Below are 24,988 nucleotides of genomic sequence, written 5' to 3'. Positions count from 1 at the left end.
CGGGCAATCACGGATTTTTTAAACAGCCATTCATACGAAATGTCCAACTGCTCCCAAAAAATAATCTCCTTGTTTATTTCGAACAAAATATCTTTTGAGTTTCTTCTTCCAGAAGGCTTCTCATGAGGATAATGACATTTGTTGGAGTTAATATAAATAAGAAGGTAAAATATATAAAAGTTATTACCATGACAATATTGTAACGGGATTACCTACCAGCTTTTAAAGTATTTTTTCAAGTCCATGTTAGGTAGACCGTATGTGATAAAATTCCCGCTTCCTGCTCCGTTACACTCCCATTCATCGTGAACGTTGAACTTTACTCCCGTCTCAGCGTAGCAGAGAATAACTAAAATACTTAGATCGGTGGTTATAGGTATATCCACCTAATCTAACTGTTGTGGAAGATTTTTACACGTGTGTGCAATTCCTGATACGATCACTCGCTACGTTGGTCCTGCGGAAGCATGCCATTTAGACCAACTATTTTAAACTGGGCAGCCCACGGACACCGACATTGACTCGCCCGGAGGTCTCACACCTACTTTTAGTTTATTTAACGGAGTGATTGCTCTTCTTCAGGGGATTGTGTCCTTTTTAACAAGTTGGATCACACAGGGAAATCACTGTGCATCATTACGGTTCATCATCACAATGGTACCTATTTAAATGGTACCCTAAAGTTGTATTTTAATTACCAACTTGTGGCCGCAGGGCTATGCCCACTTGGCCAGTTTATATAATATGTATGTAAGTCGCATGACGCCAAAGAGAAAAATAAAATATGTATGTACCTAATGAACAGTGATCGGGATAGGTCAAAGACCAAACCTGGTCCTTGGGATAGGTAGGTAGTGCCATTTGGGGTCAATAACCTGTTGTTGTAGTTAATATGGATAGGACCCCGTTTGAGATTGCGAGATTATGGTTACGTTATAGGTAAGTATTTCTTGTATTAAATAGAATACTATTATAAATGTAAAATTTTGTTTATCCAAACAGTTAAGACAAAATACATACATAAATAAATAAAATGAAAGCGTTTTTTTAAGAAACAAATTGCTAAAATACCTATTCATAAATTAAAAATGAATGATTAATAAAAAAAAATAATATTGTGTTTCGAGATTCAAGAGTTAGGAGGTAGGTATATCCATGTTAAGACATCACCTTACCCGATCACTGGTAATGAACGAATGAGCTACTTTTATTGACGTGAAAGAAATCTTTTATTCCATAACATGAAGCGCTAACTTTGTAAGCCAATTTTGAAAAATAAATATTTTTGAATTTTTGAATTTTTTTTTTGAAGCTGGAGTCTTCTTTTAACACCAACCTAAATACAAAGATTTAAGTTAATTTAAGTAGGTAGAACTTGTTAGTTTGCTTGTTTCCACAGGCACATGATGGAACATTATATAGGTACCTATATGGGGGATGGGCGGATTACTTGTTACACGTATTTCATATTGTTGCTTTATAGTGAAAAGCGCCTTTTTGAACAAACAGAACGCCTAAATTAAAAAAAAAATCACATGTATTTATTGCTTTGTGACTAAGTTTAATATATTTCCAACAGTATATCTTAGTTACCTACTTATAGGTTCGTTTTTTTATGAGACTTTTCCAGGTGGTGTGTAAGTGCCTGTTTATGTGTTTAGATGTGTTGTGCATCAAGGGTCCATTCATACCCAAAAACAAAAATGAGTATGTCTGTTATCCAGGAAATTAAAAGGTTAAACGAAGGCAACTCTGGTGTAGAACATAGTCTGGAAAGTTCCTTATTCAGAAAATCCCAAAAGAGATGGTGCTGACAATATTGGTAGTTTCATATTCGAATTTCAGACAAAGTTATAAGTTAAGTTTACAAATTAAAAAATGGGCAAGTACCTACCTATATTTAATTCAGTAACTAACATAGTTACACTTGGTACATTTAAAATAATAAGTAATTAATAACTTTGTCCAAACATGGTGTAAGTTCCGGTGTCTGCTGTGCCGTCATCTGCGTCGAGGTCAGAAGTGAGTGACCTGCAAACCCTCGGACACTGACCTTGACCTCACCTCTACACCGTGACATGACGAATGTAGTTGTACATGTTATACCTTCTCAGAAGCGGCACTGAGATACCTACTTACTTTAAGTTTTTCTCTTGCAATGTCAGAATTTTTATAATACAAAACCCACCATGCTTTCGTATTGTTATAAACCCACTACACTATCTCATACTATTTGGATGCTATCCAAAATAAACCACTTAATTGCTCGGATTTCTTTACAGACAGCTCGGCGGTTCAAGTATCAGCTACCTAATCAATTTCGGAAACCAGTCCGTATTATTTAACGGTTCTTATTTCTCTCTAGGACACCACAGTGGCCTCACCACGGTTGCACCACTAACAAAATAATATATAAAGGGTACGCGACCAATTCGTATTGCTAGCGACCAAACCCCGAATAATTTCTCGCTGGTGACGCTACCATGGTGTCCCAGTGAAGATCGTAGGTGATTAGTTACATATACCACTAACAAATACAAATATACCTACTTTATTGCACACAACATACAAAATAAGTTGTACACACATGGACGAAAGATACAGCTAACAACAACCAGACAACTAGAGCAACAATAACTAGACATAACAACAACAACAACTAACACCAACAACAACAACAACTAGATAGATCCCTCATTCCGTGTCTAAAATAACGTTCACATCAATAAAAACAATTGTTTATACTTAGCAAGGTTAGGACAGCTTTTTATCCGCGTGGAGTTCGCTTATAGTGCGCGGCAGATATTTTCATCTCCTTTTCATCCCCTCAGGGGTGACTTCCGGGATAACAACTATCCTATGTTCTTCCCTAGGTCTGAAATTATCTCCGTACTAAATTTCATCACAATTAGTGCAGTAAGTGTAACTAGGTAACTAGCCAGACAGTCAGATTTAGTTTTAATTAGCTACATTAGGTAAGTACCTAAGTAGATATAAATTGTTCTTACTCTATTATAAGAATCAGGAAATAAAAACCGATAGAATGATAGATATGTAGCAATAGCAATGCTTAAAATAAGTTATTAAGTAGTTAAAAGCAAAGGGAAAAATACCATCTGTCCGAAGTATTCACCTATATAGAAAATTATGTAGGTATGAGGCATTAAAATGATGTAGGTATTTCTAGTCACTAAAATAATTTATAATGAAAAAAGACCTATTTTCTAACGGCTAAATAATGATGGTTGTTTTATGAAGCCATTGTTTTATGCATGAACGATCTAAATATAGGACCCATTCTAACTATATTTATGCTATACCTAGACGGCCATTAGTTTTTATTGATATTTTGGGGACTTAAGCTATAGTAACATAATAAGTAGGTAAGTACCTACAAGATACGGTACATATTTACCTACTTACCTATTTCAAATGCTGCTTGTGGGTCTGAATATGACCGGAACCGAAGTTTTTGAATCTCTTGAAGCGTTCTCTTGTTTCCGTAAACAGATTAAAGAATTCAATTGCCTTTACTTTTACGAATCTATATAGGTATGTACTTTATTCAAATGTAGGCTAGGACAGGGACAGTCTACACTACTCCACCCGCGTTCACTGCAAGTTAGGACTTATGATAATCCATTTAAAACTCTTAATAGCTAGGCATAGTCATGAGCAATATAATGTACCCACTTTAGGACTATGTCGCACTAACATATTTGACATTTAGTGAGACTTACAGTTCAGTTTGTCAAAAAAGTTAATGTGACATGGTACCAAAGTGTATACATATTAATACTCGTGACCGTACCTACACAGTAGATTCAGATAGATTCTAGAATGTGAAGGAATCTTCTAAATTTGTAGTGTACAGTTCAAATTCCGTACAACCTTTTCATAACATACTTAGGTAGGTACTTAGGTATAAAGTCAGTTCAATAAACTCGTCCACTGTGCTTATCCAATCGTTATCACTAATAACTTATCATTAATCATGCAGAGATCGTCTTGAAAATTACTTACATGAAATTTACCAATCAAAATAGTTTTTCAGCGATTTGCAGGGAAGGCAACAATGCCAAAATTCTGTGAAATGACAAATCTATCTAAATATACTTAACATAACATAAACAGCCTATACTATACGTCATACTGCTGGACACAGGCCTCCCCTTAATCAACCGGAGGGCGTCCATACCATATACCACCAGGGGAGCATACACCACCACGTTGCTCCACTGCTGGTTGGTGGAATATATAAGTAAGAAATTCCTAAAGGACTTCTATTTTACCCGACTACGGCGAAAGAAAAAGGAGAGTTATGTAAATAAAATATTACGTGGATTTTTAGTAGGCCATGCCTAATAATATAATAACCTTCGCTTTCGCCTTTGATGCTAGTTATCAAATAATGAAAGAGAAACGAATAAGCAGGTACTTACACTATAGGGAACAATAACATTAAATATAAACAAACACCTACGCCCGTGAGCTTTCGAATTAAGGCAGCGTCATTCAATGCCATCAAGTAGGCGTCTTATGCGCAATGAGGTTGAATGAGAGTCTGGTCACGATTGTCTCGTCAGCAGGTGGGCGCTGTTCAGGTACAATACATACACGACAAGAGGTACAATACAATATTATTATATAATTGCTAACACTTCATTGCATCGCTGGCGCCGACGATTTGGCAAACGTGTCTCATTTAAACGCTTCTATTTTGATGCGTCAGGGCATCATGAAGTTGAAAAGCTCGTTTAAAATATTGATGTTGCTTCTATGCTGTTCTAGAAGCAAATAAAAAGCATAGAACACGTTCAGCTGCTTGTCTTCCCGGGCATGTCGTAAAAACCGACAGAGGGATTATGTCCTCTAACATGATGGACTAATGTTATGGGCGATAGGATGATCCCTTATCACCATAAGGTTTATCATATCCAGCTTACGACATCGTATCAACAGTGGCTGCAAGTTGTCTTTGATTACTTGTGGCTCTGCTAACCCCATTAGGGATTACAGGCGTGAATTTCTATATTTTCATTATGTCTCGATATATTACATATTTTATTACGCACGCATCTTAGGTAAGTATACCTAATTAATAAGATTCCTTATTTATTCATGAGGATATTTATATGATCTAGAGGATGGATGAATGCAGGCAAAATAATGACACAGAACCTTCTAGATATTGTAAGCAGACCAAGTTGTTGTAAATGGGTTATCATAATAAATAGGTAGAGTTTTCTAATTGTCCAAGGTACTTGTGGTAGTTATTTCCGAGGACCATTATATCTTGTTCTTCTTACCTTATGATACTCTCAACAGTAAGTAATTTCACAATTTCTCTACAAAGTTTTGCCCTTGTGATCTATTTGCGTACACCACGTTGTGCTCGTTGGCACTCACGTTGGCTTTCATTGCGAGAGTGAAAGAAATTGTAGCAAACAATTCCTTTAAAAATGCTTCTTTTCATACCACTAACTAAAACCACATTGGCTTCGAGTTAAAAAATGGACTCGTATCAATCTTGAAACGAACGAATACTTATAATACTAGACTTTCGGCTCTGCCCACCCTCTTACGGTTACATACCTATCTAAATAAAATCACAAGAGCGCCGAGGAGATTTACTAGGTGCATTCTCACCACAGGTAAGCAATATTTTAGGAGATTTATGCATCCCTAACGGGTGGGCAGTCCAGAGAAGTCATAAATATTAGTTCCAAGATTGATATGATGAATCGTTGATGAAGGTACTTCTTAAAGTACCTTAGAGAAATACGTGTAAGACCCAATTATAAATGTCAAGTTAATGTATTTACTATAATACACAACTTATTACATAAGACAAAATCCAATTTTAGAACAGTAAATTCTTACGTGAAATGTTTGTACCAAATGTCATAACACGTGCGGCCCATCAGCTGTTTTGCGTATTCAGTTAATAACTACCATACGGCTACCCAAAAGAAAAACACAGCATAATTATACCACAGAAACAAAATCAAACCTAGAAAGACCACGTTACCCAAGTCTTCGAGACATTTTGTGTTTTTTGCCCATGTATTTAGAGTAAGTACACTTTTTGAAATAATACAGGTTCTGGATAATGTAACGTAGCGCTACGAGGATCTGCTCTCGCAGGACAGGAATTATATCGAGGGCTTTGACCAAAAGCCGTAACGTCTATCCACGTAGATAGCATTATTGGTCGAAGCCCTTGATACGATTCGCGCCGTACGCGGCGCTGTGCCGTGCAGAACTGCTGTGCAGACTTGCAGAGCCTGCAGACCATTTTGTAGATTGTTACAAAGTGAACCGGAACATTAAAAAAATATATATTTTTGAAGTTATGTCTTACTGTGTTTGGCTTCTGGGCAGCCGCATTGTGATAAATGTTATCTGTAATTAATATCTATCTACTCAGCGTGTATCCACCGACTGCTGGATATACGGCTCCTGTCTTTCACGAAATCCTTTCCGGTCCTCTGCAAGTCTCATCCATTGCTTTTCGGCATACCTCACAATGTCATCCGACCACAGGGCTGGTGGTCAATATTTATGTTGGTAATTAATATACATATACTTAATGTAAAGACTAAGTTAAGTTACTTAGTACAGTGGTAGGTACGATATTAAGCACCACGCGCATTATGAAGTTCATTCAACTTTTTATTACTATGTCTAGTAGGTAGGTAAATTAGTGTTTTCAATGTGAACATTGTATCACTGTACAAACAAAACGAGATAATTTACGGTTTTAACCATGATATATTGCAAATACAATGTAATCACTCCTTCTCTCGTGTGGGTGTGAGATCAATGACCAACCTCATCAATCGTAGGGTCAGGGTTACTATTGAGCCGCCAAAGACCTCTGACATGGCTCGTGTAACGATGTAGATCTACATCAATCATCACACGTACCTACATGTGAATCATGTCACGAGATCAAAGAATGATCTTATAAGAAAAAATATACGCTAATCCTTTTCATTTGCTAAAGAAAAAATAAATGAAAGGGAGCTATAAAGAAGCATCTCATCGGCATCGCGGATACACGTGCTCCACGAGAGATGCCGCGTTTGTAAAAATAATATTACTATTCTGAATGGCCCTGGACTTATGACCGCTACAAAGCGCAAAGGTTTGCTACGGGTCGGGTAGATAGGTACCTACTTATAATGTGGGAACAAGGCCAATCGGCCCGGGATGGTGCACGCATGCGTAACGTCATTGCGGGATACCTAAAGGCATAAAAACTAAAATATACCAACAAGATTTATGAAGGCATCTTTACTTTTATTTACCTAAGCATAAAACTGATGATTAATGATAAATGCACGAAATGACCGTCAGATCCGGGTCAGTGGTTCAGTAACACGTGACATGACGGACGGTTGGCACGCATACTGCGAGACCCGTTGTCATGTGCTAAGTGTCGGGACTCGGTGCTTTGCCAAAAATAAAGCTGCAGTGCAGTAGCGAGCTTGCAGCGGCAGACTGCGGTGCTGCGGGTTCCATTCATCGTCGTGTGGAGAGGTCGATACGAGTCGGGCGGTCGGGCAGTCGGGCCGTTGGGCGGCAGTATCGGCGCGACAGCTGAGGTGCGCGCGTGCCGCGAGACCGCGCTCCGTCGCCACGCAACCGGCCAACAGTGAACACCGAACATTCATAAACAAATTGTAATTACGACCCTTATTTAATTTAAAGACAACATAATTTTATTCACTTTCTAAATTAATTGATAGTCTCACCAAGTGCACGCTTATCGGTATTTTCAGTGTTTACAATCGTTGTTACTTATCCGATGATTTTCGTTGTGAAAGCTCGCAATTCGTTACATTGGTAAAATCTGCAATTCTTATTTTACGTAAGAATGTAATATTTTTATTTATGTTAAACATTACCCGGTATTTTCGGCTGCTAACACCAGTGTGCGAAACGAGCTTTTTGTTTAGGAAGCTCGAGAAATGAAACTGATTGTCTTCGGAAAACAAAACGGATTACCCTAATGAAAACTTGAAAGGAAATCTGATTAGATGAACAATCGAGTAAGTTTAGTCGACGTCATTTTGATCATCTCTATACTTTACCTAATCTACAATTAATTAATTATTGTACTTTATCCGACAAGATCCATGTACACAGACTTTCGTTTTTCATCAGCGACATAACATAACTGAAAGAGGCATTGTAATTAATATAGTATATGCTATGGTATATTTAATATTTTTATAAATATTTATATTAATAGTTCTCCAAAAAGGGATGACTCCACTCGCCTATAATACAACTGGATGTACAGTACACTAAGGTTGGATAAACAAACACAAAGGTAGGTACATGACAAACGACAACAATTCAATTATTACATATAGGTACCCGATTTCATTAATACGACTCTACCAAATGAGTTTTTTGAACTTTCCACGTATCGGACACAATCGGCAGGAAAGTTCCGAGCAACAAATTATGTTACCAAACCAGAATGAGCGTTTTGCGTGTCGTTGCCTTTCAACAAATAATATTTCAACTTCTTAATTAACAACAGATGCGCTTATCAGGAGTAATTACGTTTTTAAATCAATGTACACAGTTCCGTTCCGGTAACGTGAAACAGAAAAGGGAAAGTAAATAGTGATTCGTAACCGGTCGCATGTGGAGGTTGTATCGAACGAAGAATACTTACGTTGTTGATGGAAAATATTTTGGATGGTTTATGTCCATATTTGATCAACGCTTTACGTACATCCATGTTATGTTAACATTTGGAGGGTTTCCTTAACAAATATAACTTGTAAAGTTATACTGTTGTATTACTTATAACTAATAAGTTATATTTAAGTTACTGTGACCTCTCACAGTTTAAATATTTAATGGGTATCTACTTAAATCACTCTTATTTAAATTAATCATCTCAACTTTGACATATTGATGTTGTGAATGTGAACAAAAGTCAATCTATCATGATTTTGTTTTTGCCTTAGATATCAAAACTGCTAAATGAATTCTTTACTTCTGTTCAACATAGTAATAATTGTGAATGACTAAGTACAATACAAAAAAAACATTATGTTTTCAAAGTAATCTGTTATACTTTACTAACGATCTGCTCGCTCATTACTCAACCTAGCCACTAATGATGTTAAAGCTAATTATAATAATATATAATGGCATATAATATGTACGCGAATTCCGAATACAATTTGTGGGTTTTGATTGTACCTATTCGTGTAGGTAAGTGATAATAAACGAGTAATAATTACTTACTCATAGAAAAAAAAATCTAGGAATCTTTTGTATAATTTGGGACGTTCTGCTAGGTATTTACATTGGCACACTTATCGATCGATCGTCTAAGTTGTACAAATAGCGTTTTTGCACTGCATAATGTTTTTTTAACAGACGATCAACTGACCGTCTGACCTAGAATTAGCATCTGTTTTAAACAAATTCTTGCACATCCGTCAGTTCTTTCTTTTACAGAAACTTGCTTATTTAAGTTCTTATTCTCCTTTTACTTAATATAAATGTAGCATTAAATTGTATCTAATAATATAAATTATCATATGCCTTTAAAAGTTACGAAACCAATCAGAATGAGCTACATGATATGAAATTAATAAGCTATTGAATATTCATATAAATATGTAACTATAATATATAAATTATATAAATCCTTAAGTAAGCAAGTACCTTATGTTCGTGTTATTAAAAGAACTTAGATTTTTTACATCATTTACATTGAAAATATTTGTCAGCAACATTAGTAGGTATACCTTTATATTGCGATTGTCTCAATGATATACTTACCTAATTACGGCGATACGGCTCACCATCTACCATGATGGTCTAACATAATGTAAAGTTCGGGTAAAGTTAGAAGACTAGCCCGATTGGGGATGAGCATAAGTTATATTACGTTATATATCTAATTTACACAACTTTTCTCACCGACACCGGAGTGCGATTCACATGATTTTGTGCGAGGTCGTCGAGTGGCTTCTAGCCTCACCTTTCTGACCAGTCAAGGACTGCGCCTCAGACCCATTCAGACGACGCGACTGTAGTAAGCCCCACCTCGTCTCATATAATACACAATGAGCATTCAAGCCATCTGTGATCGTAGTTCGTATAATACTCATGCCCATAATCCCTATTGGGTGAACAGAGTTGTTGTTGTCAAAGAACCTGCAGTTCATTTTGCTGTTATTCGCTTCTGCTAAAATGTGGATATAACATAAACTGCCTATATACGTCCCACTGCTGGGCACAGGCCTCCCCTCAATCAACCGGAGGGGGTATGGAGCATACTCCACCACGCTGCTCCAATGCGGGTTGGTGGAGGTGTTTTTACGGCTAATAGCCGGGACCAACGGCTTAACGTGCCCTCCGAAGCACGGAATCATCTTACTTTTTCGGACAATCAGGTGATTCAAGCCTGAAAAGTCCTTACCAAACAAAGGACAGTCTCACAAAGTGATTTCGACAATATCCCCATCGGGAATCGAACCCGGACCTCCAGATCGTGAGCGTAACGCTCTAACCACTAGACCACGGAGGCTGTTAATGTGGATACTTGGTGTAATAACAGGTTGCCCTTTGGCCTCCTGCAAGTCCGGCAATGGAATTTGAATAAACTAAAGCCTATGGACACATGTATAAGAGTTGTTTGTTATATAAGTAAAATATTTATTGCCAAAAAAATAATAACTTCAAAATTTGGCAAGATACCTATACAAAACAATATACTACGAAAAGGAAATAAAAATCTATCACGTACATACTGTTTGAATATATAATATTATACGTATTAAAGAGGTTTTCAAATATTACCCACAGATAGCCAAACTTGTAAAGTAAAACACTTCAATAGCTAGGTAGTTATTCAAAAAAGAACTAGTGATAAAAGAAATACCACGATAATTTTCAGTTTTTTCGGAAGGTACTTACTTAAGCGTCGATTTGTTAAATTAGTAAATAATTATTGTCAATTGCTGAATAATATCCGGATTTAACTTTTTGTGTAGTTTAGTCACAGTCACAGAGTTAATGTTGCACAGTGCGTCGTTACTTTTTGTGGGACAATTTTGTTACATACGTACCTACATACATACATCAACTTCCTCCTGTGATCCTCGTATAGCAAAGGTGAGTAGAGCTATGAACAACCAGAAGGTAACATGCAGCATCATTTATTATGAACTCCTGAGATGGATATCATAATTTGCGTGGTGACAGGTGGATCATCGACTATTACCATAACATCTGTTCATACGAAAATTCACTTCTACATTTTTATCTCTTAAAATACAGCGTCACATCACAGTGATCACATTCTAAAGAAAACCTTAAACCATTTAGATAATAAAAGATTTCATTTCACAGAAGATTAATCGACCGAAAATAACGTGATACAATATTTGACATGATAACTTAGACCAGTCTTCAAATAAGAATGTCAAGGTGAACGCTGTACGGCATTATTTACTTAGTTTTTGTCGCTATGTTCCATATATAATCAGGGACGGGATAAAAACTACAGACTGTTTCATGCTGCTTATCTACAGGAATCTTTACCCCGCGTTTCTATGATTACTAAGCATTCTCTTTTTGTCCTCTCCGCTTTCCGTTACGCGGGGTCGGCTTTCTTATCTCCCTGGCCATGCAGGCTGTTAAATAAAAATGAACATCTTCTTTAAAATAATGTCTTAAATTCTTGATGACCCTATGGACATGCGTCAACTTGGTTACCTGGTTTAAAGTCTTCCCTCTTTCTAGTAGAACAGATAGTTAAATATAGGTGCTGATTACAGCTTTACCTACTTATCAGCGGATGAGAAGATAATACGTATAACGTCAAATAAAATTAGGACGTATCTGTGAAATATGGACAGTGTAAATATATTATTTATAAACGTCTTAATCCATGTTAGTATAGAGTGATTCATAGTATTATCATACATAGGTAATAACAACATATCATTTTTGATATCTACAAATATTTACGTACACGAGTTTCTATGATTTCCATGTCTTGTACTAACTAATAAATTTAATATTAAGTACATATAATTTTACTTACATTTACATGCAGGTAATTTTATTGTCTACCTACTTAGTTTAAATAAGAACCTTTTAATAGTATAATAGGTACACTTAAAAACTGACGGAGAAATATCTATGTATATTAATAAAGTGATTGTTATAATATTTGATTACTTATAAATAAATTTGTTACTTAGTTTATCTATTTCTGCAAATACTGCTACAGGTTGAAAACAACCAAGCTTTTAACATTTCAATCAAAATAATACGCGTATCAAATCTATGATATCAATCACTCTAGCAAGATACTAACATGCGATTGCGAATACAACAAGTAGATTTATATCAACAAAGAGCCCTCTGGCACAGATAGCGTCGTACAGTTACAGCGTCCGTTATCGACAATCTCATTGATCTCAATCAATTGTATGTAGATCCCTTGCGACGCTCGATTGATGAGGCGACCTTACACGAGACCTTAGATGCGAATAAAAGATTCATTTCTTATTGGAACGAGGAACAATAGGAATCGTGACAGACCAATATCGACTTTTTTGTTTCACCGTACAGCTAAGGATCTTTAAGGAAATCGATCATGATGGAAATTAATCGTTATATTTATTACTTTCAATTTTTTTTTAAATGATTTACTGTTAACTTACTCTTTTTTTATCTAACTTCTATTTGTTATAAGTCACTACTTATACATTCCACTGAGCGGTTATTATTTTTACAAAATTCTTGTAGGTAAATTAGTGTTATTTTGAGTACGTAGTATTTATTTAATTAAATGATGGATTTCTTACATGCTATCCCTAAAATGTTGAGCAGTTTGTGGTTGATATAAATTATAATTAGCCGTGTGTAAAATAATGTGGCTAGCGACATGCTGAGAAAGTAGGTATTCTACCTAAAACTATGTGCTATACGGACGTTTAAATTAATGTGCTGTAATGGCTTTTTCTGCCCAATATTATCTGTAAATCAGCCAAAACCCTATGGTTACCATACAAGGATAATTTCAACATAACTTTTTATCTTTTGTAGCTATATAATATTTACACACAAAGGACAAAAGTAATCAAGCAGATTCAGTTCTACACGTATCCATTTACTTTTTTGTTACCAATTTCCTTTCCATTAAAATATATGGGTATAATTTTCCCCTAACAACATAATTGGATTGATCAATTTGATTGATAATAAAACATTTTTACCGACTGTAGAGTCCATAATGACTACGACCAAAGTCAATATCTCGTAGTTTGTAACGATTTATATAACTAATACAGGAATCCTCAACATATAGGCGACTTGGAGAAAACTTTACCAATAATAACTCTGTCAACAGAGTTGATGGGGTTGGTTATCCACCTCACAATCCACACAATAGAAGAAGATTTAAATTGACTCTATCGACGAGGGTCGAACACGATTCGACGACTGAGTTGTTTTACTGTTATGAAATACAACTCGTTAAATAAATTATACCTAATAAATACATGTTAAAAAACTAACTTCTAGTCAGTATTGGAAAAATGTGAGGAAAACCTTGGAATCAGGCCAAAATAACGGCGCTCTAATCATTGACAACTTCCCGTGTAGTGAATAAATATTTTAACACTAGAAATAATAACATTTCTGACTCAAAGGCATAACAGAAATCATTCAAGATGAACTTTGAAATTGTTTTCGTTTAGAGACTGGAATTGTTGGCATTTTACTTTTTGTCATTCGGGTCTTCGTTGAAGGTTACAATTCTGCTGGTTTCTGCACAAAAAGTGGTTCAGTCGCTTTTTTACCAATTAACATAAATTACGGTCATCGAAGTATATTAAAATAGAATTCTTAATGTACAGTTAAGCATATACTAATTAGCTAATATCCAATCGTATATATAAATACCTAGCTATGGTTTCAATGACCTTATTATTTCTACAATAAAAGTCTTTTATTTTATATTATAATGTCAAAATTCAATAGATTGACATACAATAGCTACGGATTCATTGGACTCATTCGTACCGGGTGAGAGCCTTCAGCGCTCCCCATTTGTCCGGCCAAGTAGTTAATGCCATCTGCGGCAAATCTACAATAAGTCACGTCAAAAAAAAAAAAATTGGACTCATTATTATAACTGAATAATAACGGTAGATAGAGTAATGATAACAAATAATAAATAAATCATTTGTTACAAATTGATATGATATCTTTACTGCTGTCGGCAAATTATAGGTTCACTTTAGTATCTTTAGTAAGATGATCCGTCCTTCGGAAGGCACGTTAAGCCGTTGGTGCCGGTTACTACTTACTGATGTAAGTAAGTAGTCGTTACATGAGCCATATCAGGGGCCTTTGGCGACTCAATAGTAACCCTGACACCAGGGTTGATGAGGTTGGTACTCCACCTCACAACACGATATGTTAATTTTAATATTATCTATTACCTATTATCTATCTATCTATATTATATTATCATAAAACTCTAGATGGGTATTTTTTGTACATTGAAGATATTTATAAAAATGAGTGAAGGGGCTTCAAAGAAACAGTAGGCGAAACAGATTTCTATAACTACTTACATTATTTTAAATTTTGTGTCTGTTTGTCCGCAAACTATCGCATAGAAGTGATTAAACGGATTTTGATGGGGTTTTCAAGGCCCTTACGAGGTTTTCTAAGACGACGTTATAGTAATTGTCAACTAATAAGCAGTTCGTACGAACAGAGCAGAGGTAAGTACGTACAATTGGGATCTGGGGGGTTAAAAAGGCCACATCGAAGCAATTCATCTAAAAAGCTATTTGGCTATTCGATATTTCTTGACATTGCGCACTTACTTTTATATGCGCAAATGTCAAATTGCAGTTTTGATTTTTAGGTAAGTAAGTAAGCAAGTAAATGGCTTCTAACCCCTGATCCGATTTTGTAGGTAGGTAGGTAGGTTATTACTCATTAATAATAGTAAGTAATAAGGAAAATGATGTAGAAAGTGATTGTCACAAGCATCACCTGATTTTCTGTTAGCTTATATGTCAATTCTATACATTTTAAATCGATTAATTTGGTGTGTGCTCGGTTAAAAGTTGCGTTAACGAAAGCGAACTCCATCCATCTTATCTAGCAAGATTATCATCCCTTTCAACAAAGTTTTATAATGCACTAGCGACCCACCCCGGCTTCGCTCGGGTGCAATGCTGAGGAAAAAATGACATTATTTACAACATCACATTAAAAACCTATATATAACAGTATTTCTCCACTATTTAATGGATTTTATTATACATATAAACCTTCCTTTTGAATCACTCTATCTATTAAAAAAAACCGCATCAAAATCCGTTGCGTAGTTTTAAAGATTTAAACTTACATATGGATGGGAGGAACTCGGTGGCGTAGCGGTTAACGCGCTCGGTCTGCGATTGTTGAAGTTAAGCAACTTTCGCAAAGGCCGGTCATAGGATGAGTGACCATAAAAAAAATGTTTTCATCTCGAGCTCCTCCGTGCTTCGGAAGGCACGTTAAGCCGTTGGTCCCGGCTGCATTAGGAGACGTTAATAACCGTCAATCCGCACTGGGCCCGCGTGATGGTTTAAGGCCCGATCTCCGTATCCATCCATAGGGAAGGCCCGTGTCCCAGCAGTGGGGACGTCAATGGGCTGATGATGAGGGATACAGGGACAGAAAAAGCAACTTTGTTTTATACTTTGTAGTGATTTAATATACTAGTAACAAGATTACTGCTTACACGAAGGATACTTACATTAAGTACTTAGTACCATTCAAGAAATTCGACAGTGGCACGCAATCAGTGATGTGCCGGAAATGTTCCTGTTGTAAAAAGTCTTTAACACTACTAACAACGTTTTCAAATTGTACTCTAATCCTATCTGGCTAAGGCTAAGTAACAAAGCTCTTTTTCACATAACGTTTTTACTCTCCCATTTAGGGTACATTCCCAGGAACGACACATCACTGCACGCAATCTTCGCGTTCTCGTCGCAAATAACAGTAGAACGTAGGTACATCACCGAAACAGCCTGTCACAATATAACGCGACGTGACAAACAAAGCTATGTTACGTAATCCGTAACGATTACGTCCCCCTGTCAGCCTACTAAGATGTTCGTACATTCATAAAATGTTGGTAAAGTGATCCTTACCAACTTACAATACCTTGGCTTACAATACCTTGGCTTACAATACCTGCAGTTTACTTACCAACGATTGCTTAGGCTCTAGACAGACGGACCGCATTTCAACTGCAATCCGACTGCCAGATTGCAGTTCCGGTGCAGTTTGAATGCAGTTGACACGACTGCAATAGAACTGCAAACCAAACGGGCAGTCCGATTGCAGTTCAATTGCAGTCAGCGTGCAGTCGTACTGCACAGTTGGTTTGCAGTTCTATTGCAGACGTGTCAACTGCATTCAAACTGCACCTGAACTGCAATTTGCGGTTGGATTGCAGTTGAAGTGCGGTCCGTCTGTCTAGAGCCTTAGCTGTGGTTGTGCTGTCCTGACGTACATATCGTCTTAACTTTCCTTCTTTGCCCTAAATGAAACTGGGCAAATAGTAGCATTTGATTATGATTTTGGTATGAGAAATTATTTAAATACCTACTATATATAATTCACTTATAATACCAATTTGAAAAACTATACATTTCGATAGAACAGTTCGGTTACGTTGCCAGTTTTCGTAAACGTTGTACTGGGTGATAGCCTTCAGCGCTCCCCATTTGTCCGGCCAAGTAGTTAATGCCATCTGCGGCAAATCTAGAATAAGTCATGTCAAAAAAAAGTTGACAGTTTTCTTGATTTATTTATAAGTAGTATCGTATAAGGGAAAACTCGTTTTATATTAAGGAAAGTCTGTCCTTTCATGTCCATTAAAGCGACACCTCCGTATAAAAAGAAGTACGGAAATTACACTTACATAGTTTGCATTCCTTGAACCATATTAAGTATGTCTGCATTCTCCATAATATGGCGCAAAAAACTTATAGCACCTTTATAAGTACCTACGAAATTTTTCAGAAAATATTTTTAATGGCTTGTTTAATTGTGTCGTGCACCAGGTTCAAGATAAATTATGAAATTCTGATTACTTACTAAATAAACACAGATCTAAAACTAACGAGAAACATTTTCTTTATATATATATATATATATATATATATATTATATAATATTCTAAAAAGTAACTCATTTGTCAAGTTGGAAACTAGTCTATTCCATTATTGCAAACATTAATGCCTATTCTGAAGGACACAAAGTTACTCTAATTTTAGTTTGACAACTCTTTATAGTGCCGTCCTTCACTTACAATAAATGCAAGAAAGAGATAGAGCTAGTATTAGTAAAATAATAAATAAATAAGTATTTTAGTAATTAAGGTAAATAGATTGACTTTTCATAGAGGGAGATTATAGTAATAATTTCAATAAACATACCCGTAAATATCAATGTACGATACTGTCCTACTGTGGTATAAATAAATACATGGCTCGCATGCTGGTGACTATGAATCTGTCGATTCGCATTATAGATACCAAGCCATCCCTATCAACCTGCTATCAACCATCACCAGCCATCTATAACGCGACGTATTCGTAGACAATAGGATCACGCGACCCTCGTCAGTGCTTCCTGCAATTATCAATAAACGTATTGGATACAAAAATAGAACAACAATAAATAGTTTAAGTACTGAAGAATAATGGCGGACAGTAGGAAAATATGAAATGCTGAGAGTGTAGCGTAGAGTTCCGTTAGAAATTGATATTACCTATATCTATGACGACTTAAACATGTACCTACCTAGGTATAATAAGTAGGAGTACGGCTCAATAATAACCCTGACACCAGGTTTGATGGGGTTTCTAATTCACCTCACAACCCGCACGATAGAAGAAAAAGAAGATAAGTAGGACGAAAAATAATACAGTATTTAATTGTTATTGCTCTATCTGATAGCAATCCTAGTTCCCACTTTATACGAACGTTCATTTCGATGATTTTCATAACAAAATATAAGCTCACGACTGTATCCCATTTGAGATGGTTAAGAGACCCCCACACTAGCGCCGCGCACGCTCGGCGTTCGGCAGCCGGCCAGCGCTGGCGTCACGTCGCCGTGACGTCAACGTCGCGTGGACGTTGCGCGGACGCTGGCACGACGACGACACTCGTGTGGGGTCTCTAAGACAAAATGAACTAAGGACCTCACCGAGCTTTCTATTAGACCATCGTAATAGGTTGTGGTGAGCCGTATCGTCGTTTATAATGGCCGAGCCAACTGTGTTAGTGATAATTGCACTTCAAATACTTAAATTAAAAACTCATTGGTGAATAAATCCGGTACCAAGGTTCGAACTGGCGCTCCCAGTTTGAGAAGCATGCCAGTGTACACAGCACTATAGTGACAAAATGATTGATTCATCATTCAAAAAATAAAGTTCAAGTTAAACGTGGATTGTAACAAGACACGTTTACAGTTTTTATTACTTAAACATCTTCAACCAAAAAGTTAGATACTTTTCATACAATTTTATGGTCCACTGCTTACCGTAACAAATACTGGAGCATTAATTTAGTAAGGTAGAGTAATATACAAACGAAAAAAAAAACAGAAGGTGTAGTCCAATCTAATATCTATGCTTAAATTAGACCCTTTCATCATACTGATCAGTTGTACATTATGATGTGAGGGTTTAATCGAAGCATTGATCACCAAGTGTGTGTTAGGTTTCGTTATTTTTCTTCTTAAGTATGTCAAAAGATCGGCGCGATTTTTGCACAGACTAGGGGCATCAAAAATTATGCCAAATTTTTTGTTCCTCTAATAAGCATGAATGATACACAGAGCTAAGTCTTGAGTAAAATTTAGTACTATACAAATTCTTCTTCTTCTGTCGTGTGGGTTGTGAGGTGGATTACCAACCTCAGCAAGCCTGGTGTCAGGGTTATTATTGAACCTCCAAAGGGTAACGACTACGTACTTACATCAGTAAGTAGTAACCGTGACCAACGGCTTAAAGTGCCTTCTGAAGCACGCATCATCTTACTTTTGGACAATCAGGTGATCAGCCTGTAATGTCCTAACCAAACTAGGGTCACAAAGTGATTTTTCTGATATGTCCCCACTGGGATTCGAACTCGGGGCCTTCAGATCGTGAGCACAACGCTCAACCACTGGACCACGGAGGCCGTTACTATACACATTGGATTAACTACTTATTGAGTTTTACAAGAAAACAATCTGTACAATGGAATCAGAAAGTAATTTCACAGAGAGGCCGCCAATCTGGCCGACAGGTCTAAATTGCCCAGTTCCAATTTGCCAGCATCAAAGACGGGATTATCTTTAAAAAATTCAAAAGCATTCTCAAGGCTTGTGCTGGAACATTCCGAAACACTTCAACGCAATGTTGATTAATTTTCAATTATTCCCCTCTGCACCTTCCCTGAATATTCATGCGGCCTGTCGTAAAATTTACATCAGGTTCTAGACAGGCTTACTTAGCCAACACAGTAACATGGCCACTATTGAGCCTTGTTTGGTATCTATCTTTTTACTTAAGTATTCGTAACCATGCACTTTTCTACATAGGTATTGCTTCTTTCCAGGTAGTATACCTAACTATATATAATATTACAAGAATAACTCATAGACAGGTCATCATCATTATCTTCCTAGCAGTATCCCGTTTTTTACAGGGTCCGCTTACCTAACTTGAAGATTTAACAGGTCCGGTTTTTTAGTAAGTAAGTAGTATTTAATCAACATAAGTTTGGAAAATTTTATTATGGTGTTTCTTTTTATTTTAAATAGTAACTAACCTGTTTGAAGTAAACTCTTAGATACTTAGTAAACTCTTACATACTAATCGCTGAAGCCGCAATTCTAGCCTCCTCTGACCTTACTGACTAATACTTCTTTCCACGTGCATAAATTGGATTACCTTTTAATAAGTAACCTTATGTCTACGAACAATGGAATTCTTTACAATCATGGGCGTCATTATACCCGTCTGCAATTAACTACTCATCTCTGAAGAGATGTGATGTTTCCCTAATGAAAGTTGTCCCTTTTTTTCTTAAAATTAAATACATTGCAAACAGTTCTATACCTAGTACATACATACATACATAAAAAGCCTATATACGTCCCACTGCTGGGCACAGGCCTCCCCCTCAATCAACCTACCTAGTACCTAGTATTATTTAATTTCTTTATTTTCTTTGTAGTTGTCATATCTAGTTATAATTATTTATGCAATCATGATATTGCGCAAGTTATAAGCATGCTGAGCGTAGGAAATAAGTGTGTTTGAGCTTTCGCCTATGGCCGAGTAAGTAATATAGGAACCCAATACTGACGATGATGTTCTCCGACCGATTTTGGCTATGGCGACCACTTCGACTCCTAGTCGTCACGACGCTGATGCGCCCGAAGATGGCTTAAATAAATAAAAAAATATTTCTTCTTCCTCAAACAGTCGTGACAAATATCAAATATACCTATCTAAATTAATACTTTGGGACCGCGTGTCGAAGACAAGAATTCAAAATAGATAGACCCTCGATCGATCGATAGACAAGATCTTGAGATCTTGAAAAATGCCTAAATACCATTTTCCTCAAACTCGCAAACATCTACTGATTCACAAACTGTTCACGGTTACGTAAAATTTGAAAAGAGTTGTACCTACACGTTGCTATCATACTTGCTAATGATAGGAAAAAACATTAGGTAGGTTACCTACCAATTATTGTTCTATGTATCTTTGGTTCTTGGCTGAAAAGCACAGGAAATAAAACAACGAAAAGTATTAACAAAATAATAAAATTAAACGGTACTTATGTTTAAACCACGTGATACCATAAAACGGCTGCTTAATTTCCTACTAATAAACAACATGAATACCTGTGTACAACGTGAAATGGAACGTACAGCCTAAAAATAGAATGGTAACAATGTCCCCAAATTGGCTAAATTGCGATGATTGTATAACTGCTAATAAAAGCATACACACTGATGGCAATATAAAGACTTGCACAAACATAAGGATTAGAGCATGTGTGTTTACCTTAGTCACCGACTGTGGGATAATGATTCTGTTCCCGATTACCTATTTCCGTGATTCGTAACCTCAACACAACGTGTGAGTGAGCCTCCTAAGCCCACCTTTTTGCCAGAGAAAATAACTGTTCAATGTGTAATGCATGCTATGTGCATTTTCTACGTGTTTGTAGGTAATTGCTTTATGCGTAACCGCTTGCTAGGTACCCATTATTCATCATTATTTTGTTACTACAGGGGGGTTAAAATGGCCACATCGAAGCAATTCATTTAAGAAAGCAATATTGCTATTTGACATTTGTTTGCATAGCGCACTTACTTGTATATGCGCAAATGTCAAATTGCAATATTGCTTTCTTAGATGAATTGCTTCGATGTGGCCATTTTAACCCCGCAGTACCCAGGACCAACAGTCCGTCGCTACACCTTCGACACTGCAGTGTTCAGTGTCTACGAAGTGGAACGCTGCAAAATCTATCCATCCTTTAATTCGCAAAAAATATGGGCTATGTTTTTTTTTCCTTTTCCCGATTAGTTTATTCAAAAATAAAACAATTTTAGACGCCCCTGTGTCCTTGGTCACATGAAATATATTCGTTTCCTAGCAGGGGCGGCGGTCTGGTGCCCCGGTGTAGCGACCGGTTATAGCTTTCGATGAAAGAAATACTTCCAATAATAAAGATGATGATCATTAAAATAAAATTTTTGCCCTTTGGTTCAACTGTCAGTGCTTTGATATGTCTAAAAATCAAACCTACACCATAGGATTTTGGTGATAAAAGCAATTCACGGTTAGAAAGAATGATGAAAGAAATCAAAAAGGAGGTGCCCATGACGAGTATTACCACGAGCTTGTATTGAAAATAGACCAATTGTAAAACCATTTGGTGTTTATTTACACGTAGGTATATTATGTTATAAATAAACACAGCATTTTCAACGTTTTCTACAGACAACGGCGTGAATTACAATTGTAAAATTATATAAAATGTTGACGATGACAAAATAGTAAACAGCTATGTAGGTACCTACCTAGGTATTTACATTGTTTATGAGTTTACAGACACGTGTTTAGTGTATCAAACAGCAGAACTTCGCGTCACTTATAAACTACAACACTACTTATACTTTTATGGATACAACGTACTTACGAACTTGTTGATCTTAATCGCAGACCACTCAGAGCTCCCCATAATACTAATATGTCCATTTAGTAGTAGGTAAGTACGTAAATAAAAGACACACATTCCGTTATTATAGCGTTATAAATGATAAAATATGTCTGTCTGTTACCGTTCACACGGAAACCACTATACCGATTCGGATGAAATTTTGCACACAGATATACCCATGGACGGAATAATTAGCAGGATATGTAGAGTAAGTAAGTAGTACAGTAGCGGGCGAGAAACTATTTTTATTTAAGTAATGTAATTTGACATTTGATAATATTAGGTTTTGAAAACCTGTGCACTACGCAGATGAAAGGTACGGACTTAATGTAATGCAGTATTTAAGGTAACTATTTACTAAGTCATCATCATCACCCTAGCATTATCCCGTTTCTGACAGGGTCCGCTTACCTAACCTTTGATAGATTATACTGGCATAGATTTGACAGGTCCGGTTTTTTACAGAAGCGACTGCCTGTCTGACCTTCCAACCCGCGAAGGGAAAACCAACCAAACCCAATACAGGTTAGGTCACATACCTCCGAAAATGCATTTCTCGAGAATGTGGGTTAACTCAGGATCTTTCCTTCACCGCTGAGCACGTGATAATCATTTATGATCAAAACATGAATTCGAAAACAAATTCGACAATCATTGGTTTAGGCCTGCGCTGGATTCGAACAGGCGACCTCAAAGTGAGAGGCAAGCGTTCTATCAACTGGGCTACCACGGCTCTACTAACTACTTACTAAGTACCTAACAATAAAGTTTCGATAAGTATAATCTGCAGGTTGATCGATACACTACGTGATTCAAGATTATCATGGTATGACTTACCCACTTGAGAGATCGTTGATTTGATAACGGTTCATATATATACTCTGTACGTTTCACGTGATACACGTTACAACAATAATAACTTTCTTGTGAGACTTGCAATATGGAAATGAGCATCAACTCTGCAAAATCTGGTTCATGTAAATCCCGGAACCTTCAGACTTTTTAAAGTTTGAAAAAAATATTTTATTTTTAAACTTACAGCATTAACATATTTAAAACGAATAGGCACTCCATACACAGTGAATATACCTCTAGTATAGTATTGATAACTATCAATTGTAACGGTGAAGTCTAGTCTTGGATAAAGTTATTAAGTATATCCTACAGAAAAATGCGTTGGTAAAGGTTTTGCACAAAACGGGATGGATGAGCCCTGATTTCAACATTAAACTAAGAGACATTGATAAGATAAAACTGCATCAAGTCTTGACATGCCTCATCTAATCTGTGATATCTGTCACCTTACGAAACAAGCCAGTATTAAGAAAACACTGAAATGGTGTTAGCAGCCGCGAATATTTTGTTGTAAGTAAACGGAAGTAACGACGATTAAAAATACTGTTGTAGATTTTTTGTAAATTAGGTAGGTACTTACTTATTTGTATAAAATATACTTATTTGAAAAAATCTGACCCTTGCAGGTATCCTCGAAGCGATACCAAAGTCGTCTGGCAGATATAAATGTCGATACAATCGGTGCATCGCGGTGTGTGTGTGATGGATAAAGTGACATGATGGGGCGAAGAAACGTCAGTATGATGCGACTGGGCCGATGTATCGCCTTCCTGGCGGCGGCTGCCTTCCTCCTGCCCTTCACCATACTACTGATGGTCGCTGATCAGCAGTACAATCTCACTTATAACTCCAAACGAGTCTTCTATCAAGAGGTAAGTTTGAACTTTGTTGTCGTCATGCAAGATGTCTTGACCATCTTGCATTATGCAGGGCTAACAGGCACTATACCTACACTAAATGATAATACTGCAATGTATGAGTGTGACAAAACATGAGAATTAACAACACAAAGCGGGCAGTGGGAAAGGGTGACACAATGCTGACTTTAATTTGGCTACGATTATGACATTAATGTTGGTATTGTTAATGAAACCGCAAAATGACTCCCGCATTCATAAACCCAATTTCAGTACCAGTAATACTAGTTGCCAACTGAAACACAACAGAAATAGAGAATGAATATTTTTTGTCATTTGTCGCTGTGGCCTGAATCTCGAAACTAACAAGTGTGCCACAACTGCTGCACTTAGAAAAGAGGTCATTTTTCAGGGTGAAATATTTTCTTTTACAGAGCGACTTCTATAGACTAAACGGGACGTATTATGCGTCCGGATTAACGATAACTACACCTTTAGTTAAGCAGGTAACAGAATGTGTTGAATGTCACCCGACACGTCCCGACGCTAACACGTTGCACCCATGCTTGAGGACCCACGAGGCATGTTTACCGATTGACTGCCAGAGAAAGAGTAGCTTTATCATAATAGCCATCTGCATCTTTTGTCGATTCTTTAATTGTATTACTTACTGGTATTGATCTAAGTATACATCTACTACAAATTAGTACCGGTGTCTATAAATTGTAAGGTAATCTTTATGTAGTCCAACGGGTTAATTAAATACATAATGACTGTAAGCTGCATGAATCAGCAAACTATTTCAAATGGGCTAAAACGGAATTTGCGTGAACAACAATAAACCACGATCTTTGCCGTTCCATTTCACGAGTCCGCATCGCAAAAGACACCATAATTTCTCTCACTTAATAAATTGCGGTTTTGGTAGAGTTACGACTGGATTCATTCGCGAACTATGAATT

At 36.7% G+C, this 24,988-nt stretch overlaps 1 protein-coding gene across 2 annotated transcripts in view; it reads left to right on the top strand.

Moving 5' to 3' along the window:
- Nucleotides 1-7,511: 7,511 nt before the first annotated feature.
- Nucleotides 7,512-24,988, top strand: part of LOC126374564 (carbohydrate sulfotransferase 11) — a 51,782-nt gene continuing 34,305 nt past the window's right edge. The window contains exons 1-3 of one of the 2 annotated variants that reach the window (XM_050021231.1): nt 7,512-7,688; nt 23,796-24,041; nt 24,461-24,532. In XM_050021231.1, the coding sequence (XP_049877188.1) occupies nt 23,886-24,041; nt 24,461-24,532 (228 nt within the window). In that variant the 5' untranslated portion in view covers nt 7,512-7,688; nt 23,796-23,885. The remainder of the gene's footprint in view (nt 7,689-23,795; nt 24,042-24,460; nt 24,533-24,988) is intronic. The other variant, XM_050021232.1, reaches the window with a different exon arrangement.

The sequence above is a fragment of the Pectinophora gossypiella genome, chromosome 17, assembly GCF_024362695.1.
Source record: "Pectinophora gossypiella chromosome 17, ilPecGoss1.1, whole genome shotgun sequence".
Taxonomy (NCBI): Eukaryota; Metazoa; Arthropoda; class Insecta; order Lepidoptera; family Gelechiidae; genus Pectinophora; species Pectinophora gossypiella.
The sequence above is the reverse complement of the archived record's forward strand: the minus strand, read 5'-3'. Positions and strand labels throughout refer to the sequence as shown.